The 23,543-nt window shown below is 36.8% G+C and overlaps 1 protein-coding gene across 1 annotated transcript in view; it reads left to right on the plus strand.

The window, feature by feature from the left end:
• Positions 1–23,543, plus strand: part of BLNK (B cell linker) — a 105,446-nt gene that overhangs the window by 11,827 nt on the left and 70,076 nt on the right. Inside the window, 1 exon segment of the mRNA XM_042792125.1 lies at positions 22,091–22,137. Coding sequence (XP_042648059.1) covers positions 22,091–22,137 — 47 coding nt within the window.

Below are 23,543 nucleotides of genomic sequence, written 5' to 3' on the forward strand. Positions count from 1 at the left end.
GATATAACCACCAACACCCAGCTGTGCTTCTGTTTCCTGTGTGATTTCAGCAGAGACACTCATAATTTTTTAATTTTTCAAAAGAAAAAACATTGTCAAAAGTTGGGGAAATGCAGCAGAAGGTAATTATCCTAAAGCTCACCACTTAACTAACACAAAACTTCTTAGGAGGACTTCCTCCAAAACATGTCCTTCATGTCGAATGCAAATTATATTTTACTTGAAAGTGAATCAGATGCATTTATCAATACTAAGGTCTTTTTGAACTTTAAAATGTCCAAAGTCAAGTCATGCAGGCACTGTAGCCACATAAGATGTGATAAGTCAATCACAACACCTTAACTCAATTTTGACCGGTTTCACAACAGAAATAGAGTAATCTATTTATATGGTCATTTCTTTGAATATTTCTTGTCTTTGAGTGGCTAAAAGACAATCACTTTTACAGCAATATTATATTCTGTTTTATAAACACACAGTATCAATCTGATCTTTTATAGGAAACAGAATTACATGCATTTTATGCAACTTTAGAAGTAATAGCTCCACACTTCTGTGGAATCTAAAAATGCAAAACGGTGGTATATTAGATCTGAAGTATACCGTGCAGTTTAATTTTTTATCAATAGTACCATCCTTGTGATAGTTACTCAATATGCAGGTCACATCTGAATGATGCTAATCTAGTCCTAATGTGCATATCAGCATTTAGCCACAGCTGCATTGCACAGAGCGTATTATATTCTCTCTTGCCTTTTAGTGTCTGAAGTTGCTACACTGTACTTTGCTTTTCTGTTCCCTCTAAGAGTAGGTTGCTTACTTGATTTTTTTTTTTAATTATTTTTTGAATTCCCAGTGACAGATCAAAAAAATATATAAAAAACTGAATTTTGTCTTGAACTACAGAACTGAAAAAAAGGTAGACTTTCTTACTATATATGGAAATCTACCAAAATAAATCTCAAACATAGCAAAATGGTCAGACACTGATTCTAAATAATTTGCATGCATTTCTCTTCTTTGCTGCTATTTCAAAATGTGTTTTGAATCACATGGCTGGAATATGTGTGCCTTAGAGAAAAGCAGTCCCATTTTCTTCACTAATACACTAGTGGGTTTTTTTTCAGTAATATTTGCAGAATGGAACCTGTGTCTTCCTGTGAGAGATTTGTGCCTCACTGGAAAACACTTCCAGAGCTTGCCAGGTTCAACTCACTGAGGCTGTACTTTGACATCCATTTATGTCAGCACTGCTGCTGAGAAAAACCAACTATCATCCCACTTGGATTCTCCTTCCCATCCCTGCAAGGCAGAAGCAGCAGACAGAAAGGGACAGGAACCACATCTGCTCTCTCTAGTGACCGCAACAACTAAACACACCACACCTAGAGCTCCTCTGTTACCATGTGCTGAGCCCCACAAGACCTAAATCACTTCCCCTGTTTCAGCTAAGAGTGTTTCCCAAGACTACAAGCGGTATTCCAGCAGCACAGGGTAGGGGAATAGGTGGAAGGACAGATTAAAATGGGTTTGGACTGCTTGGGTATCTGTTAGGAAAAAACTAATCAGCATCAGGGTCTGTTCAATTAGATCTGACATCCATCCCTGTATACTTACTTTTACAAATAAAATTTGGACCATGATCACCTTGAGTTTCCAGAGAGGAAATTAAAAAAAAAGTTTTATAGGTTCTACATAAACAACAGAAATAACAAAAACAATGTAAATTAGAAACTTAAACAACATAAACAAGAAGCTTGCTGAATACTTCTTTATGACCTAATTCCTCTGGGAAAGGGCCAAAAAATTCTTGCAGTTTTCCCTAGGTATCAAGCAAGCATGGAAAGCTTGCATACAGGTAAGGTCCAGAGAAACATGGTGCAAGTTGCAGGTACTGTTGAGTCACAGTCTCAGGCTGGTTGTTGACCACAATTCCATATCCAGGGTTTAATAGTATACCACTTATCTCAGAAAGCCATAAAAACAAGATTTTTTACAAATCACACAAAACCTCAACACTAACATTTTGGGTTACTCAAGTGTTTTGCGTGAGAAGTGATGTAGGCAATGTTTGTTCTGCCTTTGGCGAGCACACAGGGTCCCCACAAAAACAAAAAAACAAGTGTTCACAGAAAACTGATGTCACAAAAACACATATTTTCAGCTGCAAAACATTGTTAGGCCCTATAACTGCATTAATTTAATTATCTTTTTGCACAATTTGTATTCCTCTGATATTCTTTTCTCCTATCCACATTTATCTACCATGTGACAGACACCCCCTCTCCTTCCCCCACTACATTTTGCAGGGGCTGAGCCCCTCTTTGCCCCCTCTCCTTTACACATCCTTGCCTTAGGTGCCTTCCAACACCTAGTGCTTTACTTTTGCTTGTTTTTTTAGCCAGAGTCCTTCTTCCCCTTTTGTCCTCAATTAGGTCCTATTGTTCATGAAAGGAAATTTCTCCTGCTGACACTTCTCACTGATCTGCAGTCCTACAGGCTTTCCTCATTTCCATCCTTCACAGCTGTAGAGGTTCCCTGTCAGAGGCAGCTGAGCTGGCTCAGATATGAAAGGTATTTTTTTCAGAAGTACCTTCATTTCCAGGTATTTCTACAGTCTCTGGGCTCACTTTCTCAATGAAGAGCCTAGATAGTGGTAGGAGCCAGGCATCTTAAAATCTTTAACTCTTTTTGTGCAGAAACAAGTGATCTTGGCATGCATCCCTATAACAATTGCTTTACAGAGTTTGAAAACACTGTTAAAATAAAGCTGTTTAAAATTTGCAGATGGAAACTGAAAATGGGTTCTCCTTGGGGGAGATGGATGCAAAGCATTAGAATGGAGGGCAGAAAATGTAACAACGAGCAGATAAGTGCAATCTTTGCCCCTTAGCAGTTCTTGCAGAATGACACAGGGGTCTGCCAGTGAAGGGACAGTTAGCAACAGCTTCCTAGGTCACTGTGAACATCATCCACTGTCAAGTAGGGAGGGGTTTGGTTCTGTTTCTTGCTGTTTCTAACCAAATAGGAAACTGTTTCTAAAAGCAGAATCGCAGGTACTTACAGTCTTTTCAAAAAGGGGAAAATGATAAGAACATACATAGAAAGGAGACAAATACTGTTAAACATATGAAGTAACTAGAATCCAGTGACCTTAAAGAGATAAGGGCTAAAAGGGAGATATTTTACAGTTTAGCACATCTGCTGCTTATCAATCATCTTCAATTAAGTAGTAAAGTACAAGGGCATTACATATTCATGTATCTTCAACAAAGCATAAGACATCTGTAAAAGCAGAATCTGCATATTTATCTTTATTCTTCAAAAAAACCTCAAAAGATAAATATGAAGATAGGTTACTGACTGTAGATATAATTTTTGAAATCTGGGGCAATGTGAAGTTATACATCATTGTCTGACACATAAGACGACAAGCGATGTTAGCTATTAATTTATTAATTTCAATATATATTAATATTAGTAAACACTCAAAAGAAAATATTAGACTAAGATACAAAGTCAAATACCATTATCATCAAATTCCCATGAACATTAGCTTAGAAACTGAATTTGTATCCAGTCATTTTGAATTATTTCCCTGCTAAGTATTTTCAAATATTTCAAAAGCCATTTAATAAAACTGTCTAGTGCTGTGATCTAGCAATACAATCCTGTAGCAAGAAATCCCAAGTCAGTGCAAAAGTATTCATTGCAGAAGTTGGCCCCTAATTTTTTCTGTGACAGAAGAACATATCTATTCATATTCAAAATGCTGCTGCCAGAAGTTACTTGAACATAAATTTGTTTGTTTTACGCAGTGGCTGTGAATGATGACAAGTGCTTGTCTGCCTTCCAGTCTTTAAGCTCTGGCACACAACAGAAAAATTCTAAATGCCAAATTAGAAATCATTACATTAAATATGGATTAAAGGAATAGGTTTTGATGCAGAATTCTTTGTTCTTTAAGTTTACTGATAATTTTAAATTTTATTAAAAATATCCTTCAAGTTTTGTGGACTTTTTGAATTCAAGGAACATGAAAAAGAATGTAAGAAGTTGTGGAAATTTTTAAGACATTGTGTCATAGTTTCCAACATTGACTTTGTAAGCCCCAAGATAAAAAATAGGAAAACTCCATACAGTCTCAGGCTTTCTAATTTTGAACTTCCTCCTGTTTCTGCTTTATTTAAACATCCCAGTTATATAAATGCACATACACACCCCACCCCCCTCCCAAGATAATTTTAGGAAATTGTCTTTAGAGACAATTTGTGATTTGAAGAATCTCCATTTTGGGTGCTTTTGTACTCTTTCCTTCCTGAAAGATCGGGAGCTCTTACAATGCGTGCAAGTTGGAACTTCACAACACTAATGCCTAAAATCATTAGTCATTTACAAAAAATCTAGCTAAAAATTATAAGCACTCTCCCATTGTTACATACCAGCTGCTAACCATTTCAGAAATCTTCTAGAGTCCCTACAATGTCATAATTTAGCCTTGTTTTTATGTTAGCTGTCTCCAATACAGGGCTATAAATCCCCAATTCTCCGCTCTTTATTTTATTGAAGAAACAGGTGAATGTGAGAAACTGATACTAAAATGCCAAGTTCATTTTTTCATTGTTTATCTTCTGTATAAGACTGATCTCACAAAAATAAATTAAAAAAAAAGGCAGCAGCAGAAAAATCGTCAGTAAGCAAAGGCATATTGTAAATTACATAAAGATTATTTCATGAAGCAATAATAAGTTTATACATATATATGGATGTGTAAGAGTGGACCAAATTTGTCATTACATACTGATAGCTGCAGCTCCAGCAATGCAAGACTACCAAGCTAGGAAATTATAGACAGTTTTGTCTATGTTTGTCTGAATGTCACTCAAGACACGCAGCAGTTGGAAAGCATTAGCTGACTGGGGCTTGTAGAAGCATTTGAGGAAGTTATACTTCATGTTTTGCTATTAACAAAGAACTAAACTGGAACAATTAGTGAGAATTTCACAGAGATTTAGACAAGATCACATTTATAAGATGGGTGCTCTACCTTTTTGGCAGAGTGGAAGAAAATAACACTCAGGAACACAAGCTTTGCAGGAGTACTTGGCTTTTAAAAATTAGAAGACTTTTCACAGAAGAATGAGAAAGACCTGAACTAACCAGTGGAAACACTAATCAGTTTGCAAGTAGCGTTTCCTTCTGTAAATATTGTTTCCTATGAACCCAAACTGACTGAAAGATAACAGAGAATTAAAAAAGAAAAATTCTCTTTTGCTCCTACTGTACATCCACAGCAGTTATGTACACAAACCATTTTATCAACAACAGAACCAATGATGATTCTGTGAAAGCGTATGTTATATTTAAAACTGCAGATATAAGAGACATGACAGCAAAGATGAAAATTAATTAGGAGGTAACAGTGTGTCCACAGGAAGGGAAAGTCTAAGCCCATTTGATTTTGCTGGTCTCGCATCTCACGTACATATTTAACACAATGAAGGAAACAAAGAATTTCTGTTCATTTTTGGGTCCAATTTCTTTCTCAGGAATCTTTTTTATTATTAGAAATTTTAATTTATGAGAAAATTTACTCTTACAGCATCAATTCATAATGGCTGTAATGTTACCCTAGGTAGTATCTTTTTTTGAAGAGTAAAAAGAAATACTGGAAATCTAGTAATCACGTAATAGAAATGAAGCAGTGAGGACAATAGGTTAAATATGTCTGGACCTCACTGACCAGATTAAACTCATAACTCTATCATTCCTTAACATCATGCAAATGAAAAGAAGTTGACAATAAACTCAAAGTAGATGCAATCTTAATCTAATTAAACCAATAGTTCTCAAGGATAATGAACTCACACTGATTTAACTGTCTTTTTGATGAGGGGGACCATAGCGCTCTTCACTTGGATGATACTTCTGGGAAAATATTACTTCTTGTAGCAAAGACTAAAACCAGCTGAACATTACTGATTCTCATGAGAAAGCATGAACAAGGTTAAAAATGGATGTTGTAAAGGAGTTTTTCTAAGAAAGAGACAACTCCTATTGCTCTGTTGGTTTAGAGAGGTGAATACATACAATTCCACTGAAAACAAGGAAATCCTGTGAGAACTAGACAATATAACAGGGAGAAAAGGCTCCTTGGGAACAGGCCAGGGAGAATCTGAAGTTGTTTATTTCCACTGGTTTCAGGAGGTGAGGACTTCATCAATTTTCTATATAAATACAGGATTGCATTAAATAATATAGCTGGCTTTGGTATAAGTTTCTATTCCAAACAGAGGAAACGTGGAAAGGCCCCAAATATTGACATTCTGCTTGGGCCAGCAGGTGATGTTAGTGCCAGAACAAGATAAATTTCCAAGGAGATTAATAGAGAATGGCAGCTCGAAATGTATCAAAGCATAACTAATTGGAGTCCTGATTGCAGAAATTAAAGATGGCTAGAAATAATTATTAAAAAATAAATTAGAGTATCTTTAATTTCCCTAAAGAGCAGAGAAAGAAGTCCACTTTTGTTGTAACAACTTCTAAACCTGGATACTGCTACTATAAAGCTACTAAATGTGAAGTGACATGAACTAAAGCAAAGAAGTACACTTACCCCCAACAAGACATTCACAAGGGTGTTACATGAGAATAATTATGCCAGGACAGTTCTGCTGATAAATTTTTCACATAGACACGCTTGTAGCCTAAGAGCTAGATATAACCATAATAACCTGAGCACATTTTGATAGTGCTGAGCTGTTATGGCTGTATTAAAAGGCTTAACACAGCTAAAATGAAAATCCATGAAGTCTGCAGTGCAAATTTATAGAAACAAGAAATGCAGAGACAGATAAAGACCAAGTTATCAAGTGTGAGGGGGTTTGCCTTTGTAAAATTAAGCCATCCTGTTTTCTTTCACGTGATGCTATCTGCTCTGAATAAGCATGATGCTGGGGAGGGGAAATAAAATTTAAACAAAACAGGAAAAGCAAACCTGTAGATTGCTACAAAAGTAGCAACTGCTAAATTTCAGTGTAACATTGTCTTTAATTTAAAATGATCATCAGAGGGCTTGCATCACCTGTCAGTTGTTAGCACACTTAAAAGCAATGAAAGTTTACAGCCATTCCTACAATCACTCAGAGGACACTATTAAATATTTATCAATCTTTTCATATCTAAAAACCCATGGAATTTGTCCACATTTAAAAAAAAAAAAAAAAGCACAAACAAACAAACAAAAAAACCCTACCACGCAACACCAAAACAAATAAACAAAAAACCCTAACCATACAAATGCAATTGCAGGCATCTTTCATTAGTGAGTTTTCCCAGTGCCAATTCTGTGCATAAGCACAGACTTTAGCATTAGGGAATCTGACTTGAAGTTTAGGTTGTATTGCTGGAAAATCACATCACACACTGGCATTCAGAAAGAGGTGTGCTGGAAAGAAATTAGAATTCCCAGAGGTCCCATAAAAACAGTGCTTAGAAGAATAAAAACTTCAATCACTTCACGTATTTTAGTCCTCTGGAATACTGAAGGGTAAAATCTATCCAAAATTCACATTAGTGTTGCAAATGCAGAAGCACAGCTTCTACTTGTGAAGTACTTGGTTTCCTGTAGGTACTATTACCTAAAGCATTTGAATTTGCTTTAGTAAACAAATAAGCATAAAATTCATATGAAAGATATTTTAAATTGTTAATTAATATTCTTGAGACTTGCTGTAAAATGCTTTAATTTCTGTGCTTTTCTTTTTATTTCCTCCTCATGTTCCTGTGTAGCAGGGGTTTTTCACTTAACAGTTTAACTATTTTGCCCCTTGCTACTTGAATGCAATCTACATTTTTGAAAGGTATTATTGTCTGCATCCATTGCAACATAGTTGCTTTATTTTTCTGGAGTAGATATATAATACTTTTGTTTAGGTTTATGTAGGAGGTGCATACCATTATGGGTTATTTCATTAATTCATACAGAGAAATTTCTAAATGGATTTTGTTTTCTAAGTCCACATATCTGAAGTTCGTCTTTCCAATACTGAGCAAAATAAGTGAAGATAAAATATAGATTTAGCAACAATACCCATTCTGTCACCATCTTAATTTAAAGAGATGGGGTTTCACATTTTAATTGCACCAGAAATAGCTACAAGTAGTTGTATTCTAGAATCAAAGTGATATGATCATTGCTAGTAGCTTTAGTCACTAAAATGAATGTGGAAAGCCATAATGAAAAAATAGTAGTTACAATATTTATTGAAATATGAAGGAAACTTATGTAATCAAAATTGACTGGTTTTATCCAATAAAGTTATTTTATTTTGCCTGTGGTCACTTAAAGGACTGGGTTCTACAAACCTTTTATCACAGTGGTGTATTAACTTCTAATACACATGCAAAATTTATCAACATTTAATATTTATCAACATATATCAACATTACTAACATTTAATTAATTGACTCATATCAAAATTCAAATTATTTTCTCTTTTTGTGTTCTTTTCCTCTTACAAGTACATGTGTCTAGTCATAAGGATGGCTGCTGTTATGTATTTTATGATCATTATCCATTTTTGCCTCTCGACTTTCACAAATCCATCAAATCATTTAGAGTGGAGCATATGATTTTATATTAGTGCTCAATGTTCATTTGATTTCTATTTTGCTTCTGCATGTAGACAATAGCACATGAGGGTCACTCTGCACTATAAATTGGTTTAAAACCTTGATTAAAGCATTTTAAATGGTAAGTAAGCAAAAATGCAAGTATTCACTGTAAGTTAAATTTCAGTATTAGTCAATGGTTGGAGGGTGAGAACGGGAAAAAAAAAAGTCAACCAACAGTGACCTTTTTCCTAAAAAGAAATTACTCCCACACACAAGGCAACTGGGGTTGGGAGACTATTTTAAAATTAACATATTGGTCTCTTTTGTGCTAGCATAAATATCACTGGCCTTCAGATACTGTTATAATGACAGACTAATATTAGAACTGCTTGCAAATGTGCATACTGTATCCCTGGAATTACATTAGTTTTGAAGCCATGTGAATCTTCAGAAATTACTAGGATGTGAGAAGACATTTGCACGTACAGTTTTGACCTCTTCTCTTGCTCTTTGCCTATTAATGTATCTCAGCTGGCTTGTCTTTTAACACGCCAAAACTTTCAGTATCTTTCAAAGCTCAGCTTTTCTCAGAGAAAACATGCTGCTTTTCCTTTCTACTCCCCCTCTAAGTGCTGCACAAGCTTACTAATAGATTTAAAGATACACTGCTCCAAAATGGTCAGATGGTACTGGACAAATTCAAATATTAATGTTTCATGAACTTCCAGGAAAGGAAACATCTTCTGTATTTCAGTGGAAATTTGGGATTTCCTGTAAGCATTTAATCTTGGTTGTCAACAATATGTTGAGTCACCGACTTGTAAAGCCTTGAAACAAAGATATTTACTTTTAGGCATTTTAAACATATATCCTACTATTTCTTTCACTGCAAGAACCACACTTGCTAGCTACTGTTATTTAAATTTATTTTTTTTTCTAAAAAATTAATTTCTTCATATATGCTTATATATAGTGAAACAGTAATTTCAATGATATTTGGCATTATTTTTATAACTCACTTTAATTGCCTTGTTCACAAATAGCTTTGGTCACTTCAAGTAAGAGCCAAAAGTCTGTTTCACATCCATCCCTGAAGAGCATCTAATGCTATAAAGTCAGTGCAGAACATACTAAGAGCAGGATTATACAGTGTGAATGTTTAGAAGCTTTGAGAACTTCAGATGTAGATATGGACTTCACTGGCTAAATGTCAAGTGTCAAAGAGAAAAGACTGATATTTACATTTTTGAAGATTCATAGTACCAAGGGAAGGAAATGAGGTACACATTGGTTACCCCAGGACCTTGAGTAAGTACTTAGATCCAGTATGAAATCCAAATAAATAAATGTTTGTTTATAAAGACCAAGCAGCAATACCGAAGTAGAGAACAACACAAATACTATATCATTTACATACCAATATTCTGCAGGGAAACATATACGCACATGAACAATGGCAGCTTTGTTTAATAATGAGTCCTGTGTCCAACACTAGATCTCTTTTTTCCTACTGAAATGCAGCTAATAGTTTAACATGTACTAGATAGATATACATCACTTGACAAATGAGTCATTATATTGTTAAATTTCCATACAAGAACAAAGGAGATAAGAAACTGTCAAAGCACCTTTTCCTTTGCTTCTTTCTAACTGGCATTATCTGTTCAGCTCATGATAGCTAAACTAAATCAAACCTCTCAAATTAAGTTACTCCCTACCTTTGTGGCTGTCCCCACAATCACCTATCATCCAGAAGCATTATTAGCATCAGACATGTTGCACTGACAGAAGGTGTTTTTTATTGCATTGGACGAGAAAATATTTTAATTAAACTATTTAAGCACACTAACAAATCTAATGACATCCGAAAAGGACAGGGGATGTTGGGGTGTGGGGAGGGAGTGTTATATTTACAGGCTGTCTTTCAAATTTCCAAATTCAGAAAAATAAAACAGATGTTTAAATCAAATATCCTTAACCTTTTTTTAAGCTAAGTACTTAGCACGAAAATCTCCAAGGCTCTTTGTGTCATTGGTAAGCATTGATTAACACTGTACTAGTATTTGGCTTTTCCCCTTCAAGAGGTGGCCTTCAAGATTTGGGGCTGCCCTGGCCATAAACCACTAAGCAGCACTCTGCCTAGCATCACAGAGCAGGAGAGAGGTCACCACTCCATGCTATACATGTCTTCCACACCATCTTAGAAGTCTTCATCCACGCTCACCATGCTATGATCCAACACAGATAAGGTTCATGCTTTGAATGAAGACCTCTACTGACAAACAGCTACACATGCCTTTCTCCAGTGGCAGAAATACCTTCTCTTTGAGCCAGTGCAACATCCTGAATGCAGTATTAGCAGCTGGTCTTTTTAACACAAAACAGTCAAGAAGGCTAAGTTCTTACAACTTTGATCTAGCATGTATACTTTACAGTAAGGGATCTTCATTGTATTAAATCTTGATAATACTGATGCTTACCTAAATTACCACAACTGTATATGGTGTTCCTTCTTCTACTTGCAATGACCTGTCAGAACCCTGAAGTCTATCTTTTCACAAAGTTATCTCAACCCTTGAAATGTAGCAGTCATGATCCTGCTGATGGACTCAGCAATTACCCACTATTAGTGACATTGTTCGCTGTGGCTGAGGTAACGATTCAAGCAAATAAACTGCTCATTTTCAAGACGCCTACAGCACCTAAAGCACTACCTCAAGAATATAAACCAGTATAAAAGAAGGTACAGCAAATCTATCCCACTATTCAGGGGATACTTTCAAAGCTAGGTAGCTCAGCAGGATTTCTGGGTGGGCTTATAAAATTGTTACTTCAAAGTAAATGTACAAGGAGCTCATGATGTGGTTTATCTCCAAACAGAAGGTGGCAAGCCATCAGAGTGTCTGGATCTGCCTGGCATGTACAAAGTCACATTTGGTTTCTGATTCAGCAAGGGCATTTATTCTTATCATTAAGATTAACTACTTCTAGTTCCCTTGATGAAATTTAATGTGCTTGCAATTATGCACATGATCTTTCTTAATCTTTCAGGAATACTCTTGCATATTGTTTTTTCTTTTAAGACTGCTGTTGTAGTTCTAAAATTGCTGACTACTTCTGCCATAGTATTTGCTCTGAGAGGCAAGATGATTCTCATACCCCTTCTGCACAGCCTTTTCAGGCTCAGCTATTTCCCAGCACTTCTTGTTATAATTATTGTTTTCGTCCATATGTAGCAAAGCAGAAAGCAGCTGCTTCTGCAGGCAGTGTCAGCAGGGAGCACTTCTGCACAGTTCCCAGGCCCTTGGCCAGCAGGGGAGAGCCGAAGGCCTGAAGTCTCCCACTTTCTGTGACTCTCCAACACTGATCCCATTGCTCCCAACAGCCTGAGACACCTGCAGACTCTCTCTATTCAATTACTTGTCTTGTATAGCAGCATTTAAGTAGGATCATGACTTAACTTTCCCCAAGTAACAAGGGTCCTTGCCAGTCTCACCTATCAGTGACCTGAAAATTGATTCCTGCTGTGCTGTTTCCTGTTGTGATTTTCAGCCTCCCTCACAAGAGCAGGATGGAAACTCTCAATAACTGGAAAACAGAACTTTTGTTTTTCAATGCAGCGCACTGAGGATCTTCCACAGAGACAGCCTCTGCCATCGTTCTGAGACAATACTCTTCTTAAGTCAATATTCAAATACTGAATATGCCACCACCACAATCATTCCAGCTCCTTCCTCCCTTAGTTTCCTCAGCAAGCAAATTAGATTAACTCAAGGGACAGCTTCATACCTGGATAAAGGGGCAATGATCCCCCTTCCACCTTTGCCATGTGTTCCCATTCCCCACATATGCTTTTGCTAGCACTAGGTCTCACTTGGCCACAAAAGTGGTGCATCAAGGTTTTATCCAGATGGAAGCTTTTTTTTTTTTATGGCTATTTTTCAGTCAGACCACCTCCCCAATCCAGCTCACCACACAACTTCTAGTGACAGCATGGAGGAGTAGAGGAAGCACAGTGCCCAGAGAACAGACCTCCCCGGGAGGTTTAAAGTAGCTATGAAAAACACAGCTTCAATGCAAGATTTCACACAAACCCAGACAACTGAAGAGGCTGCTGCCAGGTACAGGGACAGGTCTCCTCACCAACAATTTTCTCCCTCCACCCCTGCCTCTCTAGCCAGAAGCTTCCCTTGGCTCAAGGGAATTCCCTTGTTCCATTTGCAGCTGGTTCAACTTACAAAAGGGTCAGAGAAGCACCAGAGTCAGCACAGGGATGGAAGTCATTCCTATATAACAGGAGTCGAGGGAGAATGGAGGGAGCAGGACTGGCCCTTTGACAGCCACAAGCCACTGGGACATTCAGGTGCCTCGTACAGCTTCCCCCAGCCCTGCCTGGTGGTACCTCACTGGCATGAACACCAGAGAGCCTCCATGCCAGCTGAATTTTATCAAACACTCCCTTCAGAAATAGGATATGAGCTAATCAAAATAAAACTTGCACAGGTTATCTAGGTGCAAGAGACTCTGTCACAAGTAGGAAGGATCCTGGAAGAGCCCCCATACTCCCACGTCAGCAAGAGCCTGGTACACGGGCCGCGGTGGAGAAGTCTGCTCACTTAAGGATATACTGGGTAGAAAAAACAGTTTGCTTAGGTGGGAAAAGATGAACTAGAAAGAAATTGCACATAGATACACAGCCATGGAAGAGTCTTGTTTTCACAAGTGTTGTTTTAATAAGCTAGACACAGAGGGGCACCACTTGACTCGAATCGTCTGCATACAGTTTTTGAAAGGGGACTTGTGTAGCTGGAAGAAGCAACTGGCCTCAGATGTGGTTCAGCCCTGTCAAAGGGCAAGATTATTAAAAGCAGCTGACTGTAAATCCTGTTAGGTGTCACTATTAAAATGTGTCCAAAACTGGTCAACAGCCTAGTGCATTCCCACTTTGGTCTGAGTCCTGAGGAAAGGTCAATTCCTAAAGTACCAGTTCTGCTTTCATCAGAGCCCCATGCTGAGGACATTTATGCAGCAAACCCTGTTTCCTGGAGATCTCAGGTCTCTTGTGTCTTGACTACCAACTAGAAATATTTTCCAGGTCATTAATTCTTGGATGTGGCCAAAAATGGAACTTCCGATACTTCAATATTTCCCTTTGTTTTAAATCAAAATGAATAGTTGCAAGTTTCCAATAAAAGTAAAAATAAAATGCTTTGGAATCGCTAAAGCAGCAGCATTGACATACCTCATTTGGGTCTTTTACCTTATATGAGAAACATCAAAATAAATGGATTCAGCTTTGCTAAAATTTTTTATACTTTCTTAATCAGTGGCAAAATGAAAGGAGTCTTACAAAACAATCTGATTTAATTGGTGAAGCATTTTTAGAGACAAATGGTTCTGTTAGAAGACTTTCAGCTGGCTCTTCTGAATTATCTTTCCTCAAAGAAAAAAAAAAAAAAAAAAAAAGAAAAAAAGAAACCACAAACAAAAAACCCCCGAAGGTCAGACTTCCTAATCTTGCAGCCCATATCAGCAGGAGGCTCTGCTGGTTTTTGCTGATGCTAAATTTCTAGTGGTCATAGTTGTTATTTCTGTATGTGGTGACTTGCTTCCTTTTTCAAATACTAAAACTCATTTTAATTTGCTTAAGCATATAGCAGTGCCTTACCATAAATATATAGGAAGTGGTTTTATTTTCTGTGTTCCAGTAAGTGTCCTTTCAATAAGGACATGCAAATATAGAGCTCAGCCCACAGAGCATTACACTGTCAGTGAGGAAGTCAGTAAAATTTTTAAAAGAACCTTGGAAACCTCTCATCTCTCTATCAGGTCAGCCAAGACTAATGGGGACACCCATGTTCTAGGAAAAACAACATGAACTTTCCCGTTGCATGCACTAAAAAGACAGATTTATGTTGCAGATCAAGCTTTACTGTTGTAAACCAAGGCTATTTCTGCAGCCAGCTTTCAAGGGGGGGACCATTCATTCAGCATGTGAGATTGAAGACAGGTTCAAAAAAAGTCCTGGATATCCAAGTGTAAGCAATAGAATGGGCTGGAAATCCTAGGTCATAAACAAATAAATCACAGGTGAACCCATTCATAGCATATATGAGAACAAAGGATCAACTAGTTTAATCTTTCATTGGGGGTCTTTCAAAGCAAAACTGATTAACCTTAAATGTGCACACTTTAGGTACTATTTCAAAAGGCAGTTTCCTCAAAATAATGTAAACCACAGGGATTCACTGAGCTACTATTGCGGGAAAACATCTTTCTTTCAAAGAAAAAAACAAGTTTCTAATATCTCAACAGTTAAATAAATGTACCAGGGTATGTAGTATGGACAACTCAGCCTAGGAGTTCTGGCAAAACCATACAGTAGTTCAATGCATATTAAACCTAATCAAATCATTAATAAAATAAAAATCATTTTCACTTGAAATGTTAGAGCAGCAATACTACAAACAGATCTCGATCAGTGGTGCTAAATTATTCCTAACTGTGCTAAAAAAATGTAAAATACTCTATGGTTCCTTCCAGCATGATAGACATCTGCATCTCAAACACTCATAATATGTTGTACACAGCTCTTAGTAACACATTATTAGATAAGAGTTTTGTTTAACTAAAACCATGCCTGAGGACAAAATACCAGCAGCACTTCTTGAAGGCTGACAAATCCAGTGGGCCAAGAAACCCATCCCCCACAGCCCTATTTACACCAAGAATTTCCTGAATATATTCCCTTGCTACTAACTTGTTACCTTGCTATTTCCCTTGCTACCAACACAATTTGTGCTATTTGAGGTCATGTATAAGCAGAGATGGCTGCTGCAAAATTTTAGAGATATCATGTATATCAACAATTCTGGCACTACTAGAATGATTTACTTTATGCTTTCACTACTTTGGAAAAGCATCAGTGCCCAAGCAGTAAGGAGAAGCCCCAGTGAGCACAGACAAAGCCAGAGTGAGTCTGCACATAGCAGCTGGCCTTGTGTCATTGCAATCACTCCCACACTCAGACCTGAAAGGTCAAAAGTATATTAGAACTGTTAAGCACCTGCACTGAATTACCAGCTTCAGGATAGATAAGACTGCATCACCCAGCTCTGGCTGGCACGACTGTTACCAACTAATCTTGTCCTTACAGAGAAGCTCTACAATGAACAGGATTGCTGCTCATTTCTGCTTTCACTTTAAAGCAGTAGACTCGCCTATCTGAAATGACAGCAGCTGTTTCATAAACCACATCTATAACTGTGACTTTAGTTTCATTGCAGAATATCAACATTTGTGTTCAACAAATATGATTCACTGTGTTTTGAAAGTAACAGAGATGGAATGATAGAGCCAGCACAGCATGATTCACCTCAGCCTTGAAACTTCACGGAGCTATTTGACTAGAATTATGCTATCAACATTTTTTAGCTCCAAGATATTTGCAACAGTTAATATGAACTGCAGAGACCGTAAAATAAATATTTACAACCAAAATTTGACCAATATACTTTTGAATTATTGTCACAAACTGCCAACCCTGAAAAAAAAAAAAAAAACAACTATAATTATATTTTTTTCTTATTTTTGCCCATGTCTAATTACACTTTCACTGAAGCACATTTCCTTTCTTTCTTCCTTCAGATTTGTATGCCTTCACCCAGCCTTTTGTTGTTGATCTCTTTCATTTTATTATCTGGAACATAGATTTTAATTGTGTTTTTAATTTTTTCTGTTTATTTTAAATTGCATCCTTTGACTATAGATATGACACTCCTAAGCCATATTTTTTAATAATTTATTAAATAATTGATATTTAATTTTTGCATAATTTTGCTCTTTTTTCCCCCCTCTTTATTAGTAATTTATCCATTCTCTATGTAATAACACTGAAGCCAAAGCTAATTTTAAGCCTCACTGGGGTAGGTATCACACAGAGTTTTAGCAAGGGTTTTTTCTTCCAAGACACTAAAATTAGAATCAGCTAGACAAAACATGGGGGAAAAAAAAAAAAAAGAGAAAATAAAAATATTTTTTAAAATGCTATTTGAATAAAATTATGAATGAGAAATGAGGATATCAACCATGACTCAGCGAACAGTTAAGCACAGACCTCAGCAAATGAACATATCCTCTTGCCTTCACTGAGAATGATTTAAGCACATGCCTATATGCTCTTTTGATTCAGACCCCACACATATTGCCTTAAATTCATGCAAGATCTTAGTTTTGGCCATTAAGTCCTGCCTTCCTTCCCAGAGAAGCTTACACTTGTGAGTAATGCCACACCTAAGACATGCATCACAGGTCTGAAGCCTGACTTCTCCTGTTTATTCATAACAGGTCTAAAATTGGTAGCTGCCAAAACATTTCCTCTGCTGGTTTGGGAGCAGAGCTCAGCAGACCCTGCTGAAATTCTTTAACCCTTATTCTCAGCCTTTTAGATGGGAATATTTTAATCCTAATGTCCCTTCCAACCTTTTCCTCTCTAATGAAACTGTTCATCAGGATGACACTTCTCTAGCAGGAGTCCATGCATTCATAAAGATGAACAGACATTACTACCTTTCATTATATAAGTGAGATATTACTAAAAGGAGCAAGATTTAATTTGAAAGGCTCTGTAACAGAAAGAAACAGGATTTTAGATAGACTAAAGTACAAGGAATTGAAATTTCAGTATGTAATATAGTTACAACCTCTTATCTGCTATTACAATCTGTTCTCACTATAAAGCCCACATACAAAGTGCTCTTGCTACCACTAGATGTCAGTTTTAGACACTTAAAAATTGATAAATACCTTAAAAATAGTAATTCTCCATTCACAACAGAAACATATTTCTTTATTATGCCATTCTTCCTGGACTGACCTTTAATTTTATGGATTCCACATTTTATTTACCTTCTCTTCTGCTTTTTTCCCTCACCATGTGGCACTAAGAAAAAAAGACCTACGAATTTTCCACTATATATTTAATCCGTGATATACTCAGAGACACTCTGACAGTTTTTGCCACATATCACTGTCAAAAGTCTATAGATCAGGCTGTATTTTTAGAGGCCAGCACTGAGATCTTATTCTCATTCCATAAAGATATATTTATATTCCATAAGGACATTTTTACTAATAAGTGCCATATCTTCTCTAACTAATTACAGACAGTCTACTATGCCAGTTAATAGGGGATATCATTAATGTGGCTTATTACAATTCTATGATTTTTCAGTTTTACTTGTATTGACTGACTAAATACAGATAATTTTTATTCACACTCCAAATTTTTGTCTTTCAAAAGTGAAAAAAGTAGCTGTAGATTCCTTCTAATCCTGGCTTCTTGCAGGTCTTTTTGTCAATATCAAACAGATTCCATAAACATAAACAGGCATTAACATAAATTAGATCATACTGAATACAGAGCTTCTAGAATATTATGCATTTACATTACCATAACATGAAATTGCTTTACATCAAGTAAATCTGGGTCTTTACCTCCAAACAACTGAAGAAAATTCGGAGGAAGTCAAATTTATTACACAATATTCTTGTCAAATATACACACACAAAAAGCAACAAACCCATTTCACAGCAAACCTCTCCAAACGGGTCCATGCCCAGAACTAGCAATGATACAGAACATAACTCAGTGTAAGGTAATGACAAGACTCTCATCTTACATGCAGCTTTACTGCCCAGATACTGACAGCTTATCTAGCAATACAGTACGTTTATCATAAAGTCAAAGGAATCCCCCCCATCCTCACTCACACAAAGTTTAACCTTTTCAAACTCCTACTGATCTTTCACAGCTGTCCTGGATTGTTTAAGGTATTATTTGCACCTGCATCCATAACCAACCTATACAGGTGCTTACCTGTAAGAAGGGGCTGAAAAGTAAGGAAAGGGAAAGAGATGTGCTTCCGTGAACTTCAAAATGTAGTTGAAAAGACTATATCATACAATCAACTGTATCACCAACCTTCTTCAAAGACATCTGAAAACGTTTTGTGGCAATAACTCTATTAAAAATACCACTTAGCACAACTTCAACTAGGAACTGTGAAAGAATGGCAAAAAAACTCCAAAGCAAATTTGGAGGCCAAAACACACTGGGTCCCATGTCTTCTGACACCCACGTTTATGACTTAGAAGCCTTCCTTATAGGAGTGCTAAACTCGGGACAGGTAAAGGTGCCATATATGCTCCACACTGTGTTACATTTTATCCCATATAAGAGCCCCATTCTCTTAGCTTCCTACCACACTTAAGTTTCCTCAAACCAGGACTCCATTTGCATGCTAACTACCTATTATCCATCAACCAGTCATACTATACATGTCCCCAAATCTGCAACACGCCCGAGTCCCACCCAGCTAAGGCATGTAAGACACATGGCACATATGCTGGCCACTTGCAGAGCACATGCACAGAACCACAGCACCTCAGACATGCCAGTTCAGTGTGCGTGTACCTCATAGTCCACACGCATGAGTTAGTGTAAACTTTTCCAGACAAAAAAACACATAAAACCTACTTACAGGTCTGCAGCTGCAGAGTGTACAGAAATTTTGCTTCTCTTTGCTTCTGATGTAAGGCTTCCCCTTTGTCAGCACCCATGCTAGTAAGCAGCTGCAGCAAGATCGGCTCAGATCCAAGACATGCTTCTGCAGGTAAAGGAATGAGACACACACCTCAAATATTTGTACCATTGCAGCATTTCTCCCCTTCCATGATGCTATCTGCAGAACAAAGCCGGTTTGCTTGATCTGCAAGCTGAATTTTGGTTACTCTTAGCTACTGAGCTAAGTAAGTGAGCTACTGAGAAAGTTGATGTCGGGTGCATGAATCAGCCAGTAGAAAAGAGGAAATTAATAGCAGGTTTGAAGCGAACATAATTTTTATATGCTTTCTAAATTGCGCTCTAACATGAAACAGTAAATACAAAAAACCCAAACACACCAATCTGTCCCTTTAGTTCCTCACTGTATACTTGGCAACTCACACTCCTCCAGGAAAGAAACTACTTTAACTTCTTCTTTATGACACATATTCATTTACAATATATTCCATTCATGCCAATATGAATCACTAACAATATATATCATAAGCAACAACAGGAGCAATGAATGATTAAAACCTGGAAGAATTAGTCATCTTCTTACAGAAGCTACCATGTAATTTCAAAAATGTTGACTTTGCAAGATAATTTTGTGCTCCTTCCTAAAACCATAATTTTGTTACTAAAATGCAGCAGCTATTAGTTGCAATCAACAATGCAACTTCCTTAAAACAAACAAACAAACAAACAAAAAAAAAAAAAACAAAAAAAAAAAAAAAAAAAAAAAAAAACACAAAATAAGATAAAATAGCTTTCAGCTGGACCCACAGATGTCAATCTCCTCAAACTTCAGAGATGCCCACAGCTTAATCCCTTTATTCAAGGCTGCCTCAGAAAAAAAAAAGGAACCAAGTTAAAACCCTCTATACACAACATTCACCAGTATAGGAAGTGCTTGGATCCATAGCTTCCTCCTCTACCAAACTCAATTGCTAGTTAAAGAAGTGCTTGATCTGACCATACACACAACACTTGCTTGTGTGGAAAGAGCTGCTTAGGGTAAAGTGCTGCTTAAGCAACATATTCCAGCAAATACCAGCTTGGAAGGACAGTAACAATTACACAAGCTGTTTAGCTGTAATCATCAAGCAATTAGACCTCAGCAATCTTAATACACTCAAGGAAAAGTTTAAATAGACTACTTTGTAAAGAAAAGGGAGCAAACACAAACCCAAATCCTTACAACAAAAAGCAGAGCTGCTTCCTCCTCTCATTTAGAAGGTGCAATAACAGGGGAGGAAATGGCCCTAATATTGCTGGTCATTGATCTGCAGAAGTAATTTGGTGAGTCATCATTACAGCTGACAAAGTCTGAAGGAGCCCAGATGGGCCTGTCTGTCAATCAGACAGCTCAATATAGTTTTAAATTTCCTCAGGAATTTGGTGTTTTCTAGATCTTCTAGATCATCTGCTAATTACCATACACACTACATGTAGATATGCAGCTGGTTTTTGTTACAGTATAATTACAGGGTAAGTAGTAAATGTAGGGAGTTCTCTAGTATCTAAAATGGCATATTTTCCCAACAAATATATCAAAGAACTTAAAGAAATGCAGAGATTCACTTGAATTTAAATACAAACTGATGAAACAGGTTTTCTCTGAGATTTTACACATTCTCCACTTGATCTCCTTGTCTCATATACTTGTTATTACTGTCTCATTTTGTATGCCTGATACAAACTCATCTATCACACTGATGAGACAGTGAGAGAAAAGGCAAAACTATTTCGAATGGGACTGATAGATGGAGGGTTATTCAGAAAAACAGATAGAGCTGGGCAAACATCAATCATATTACAATGAACTCAGTACCACTAAGCTCACTGGAAAGTATCAATTTTGGAGATTTCACATCCATTATAGGCGTGCCTAGCAAGTCTCAGGAAACAAGCAAATTAGTTAGTTTCCTCTTTCTAACACAAAAATAGGAGGAGGGTTCAAACTGCATCTATTAAATGGACGTGTTTTCAGCCTGACCTATTCTCTGTTGAAATCTATGCTGAGAAAGAGAGCATTTTAGCATTACAAAGTTTCTGGACCAAAACCATGTGATCACACAGTTGGTCTGGGTAAAATCCAGAGATTTTACTGGAAATTATGAACTAAAGGAAAATTCACAGATTAAAAAAAGGTTTAATTTAAACTAGTTTAAAACTCTGACTTAAGTTCAGCTGCAAGCTGTGCACTAGCTTGAACAGCAGAAGTACTTCTGCTGCTTTAGTGTGGTGCACAGACTCTCTGGCACATTGAAAGGCACATGAAGCTACATAAACTATTGAAATGATTTGGTCAAACTGTTTTCTGTATTTAAATAAGCTTGTGGAGCACTAGAATGGGCACTGTATGTGCCAAGGTAGCACATTAAAAATTCTATTTCTTTTTCAACCCCAGTTTTTCATGGGTTGAGGAGTCGTGCAGAAGTCTAGCACAAGAACAGACCAAACTGGAACTTATTGTCTTCCAGCCACTGTTTAAGAAAATCTTCCACTCAGACACTGTTATATTAATTTGCTGATTTCAGTAAAAAACCCCAAAGAAATTCTGTGGTGGAGCTGGAAAGAGAGCATATAAAATGGCTTGCTTATCACTTTTTGAATGATTCATTAATCAGCATAATTTAATCTGCCACATGTCCAGTTAAATTCCAGTTTAACAATGTGTGCTACCAGCTTTCCAGAAATGTTACAACAGGCCAGTAATAAAAAGTTAAGCATTAACCACGATGAGACTACCAAGTAGCTACAAAACTAAAGCCTCTTTTTTAGGTCTTTGCTTAGTTCACTTAGTGGATTTGTCTTGATTAAATTGACCTTTATTTAAAATACAAAACCTGTTTTTTCTCTTTTCAGAATGTGTCAGATTATGAGCTGAGCCGATTCAAAATAATGCACCAGCCGTAAGTTTCTCATTATTTTCTGCTTCTCCATTAAATGACTAATACTCTGTTGTGCTCTAACAGTTTCTCTGATAATAAGTACGGAAGAATGAGGATTGAAACCTCCTGCTCATGTGAAGGGCTTTAATTGATGGGGGTGGAACTTCCTCAGTATTAGGACCCTGGAAGGTTTCCAAGAACTGTGGTTCGGACCAGCTGACAAGAAAGTCTCTTCTGTACCATCTGCTGGGTGATATTCTTGCTCAGAACAGACAGGGGCAATTTTAAGATTAGGAAAACTACAAATTCAAATTATTCCAGAATACAAAATATCTTTACTTATATAGTGTATGAGGCCAAATTTTTAGAATTCATTCATCTGATGCTTAGGGATCAATTTAAGTGATCAGATTAACAAAGTGCTATGTTGAAAGCAATTTAAATAGAATACCGAATAAGCAAATATAACAGTTAAGAAATGCCATCGCATAATTTGTGACAAATCAAGTTCATTTAAAAGGATATTCTTAATGTTCAAATATATTATTTCTCATGTATTGCTACACAGAAATAATATTATGGAGTTTTCTCTATGAGCCAATGAAGTGCTCGGTTAAATATGGAGTTGCTCTGTTTCACCTAATGGTTGTTACTATTCCATGTAGCATTTTTTTTTTCCCTTGGATAGGAAAATATTAGATCTATTTATGAAACAAAAATTGTTTTTTGAATCCCACTCTGTTGGTAAGAAACTGGGGGAACTTGGAGGCATTTTCCCCCACTGAAATCCTACTCCTATTGACAAGAATTTGATGAGAGCTTACTAACTTAATATTTTTCTGGGTTTGTTTTAATAATTAACTAGATGAGTAAGGAAAATATCAAAGGACTTTCCTGAAAAGTAATTAAGTCTAACAGGGCATCATTTTGAAAGAAAATGTAAAGAACACAAATATAAAGTTAACCAACGCTGTAACCTCTGTTTCTGTGATATATATACAAATCTGATCTACTACAGTACTGGGGCAAATAGGAATCTACAGAACTGAGACCAAGTGTTGCACTTCTACTGATGTGAGCATTCAAGCTTTGGAATCTCAGTTCTATATTGGAATAACAAATGTTCTTTCTAATATGTATTCTGTTGTCAAGTATAAAATAAAAGACCAGAGTAGATCAAGCCCAAAGTAATAAAACTCCTGAAATGCACAGTGTGGATGTCACCTCCCTAGCACCAACTTTCATTCTAAAATCTGTTGCGCTTAATCTTACTACTTGCTATTGCAAAAATTTCCTGAGTTTCTAGCACTTGAACTGTTTGCATGTTTTAACTGGGACAGGTCTACATTGGTTCACCTAAGCCAGATGAACAGGCCTGTTCAAGCCTGTCCATACAGCAGGTAATCCCCAATGGGCCAAAACACTAA

The sequence above is a fragment of the Tyto alba genome, unplaced genomic scaffold (assembly GCF_018691265.1).
Source record: "Tyto alba isolate M040663 unplaced genomic scaffold, T.alba_DEE_v4.0 Super-Scaffold_1, whole genome shotgun sequence".
Taxonomy (NCBI): domain Eukaryota; kingdom Metazoa; phylum Chordata; class Aves; order Strigiformes; family Tytonidae; genus Tyto; species Tyto alba.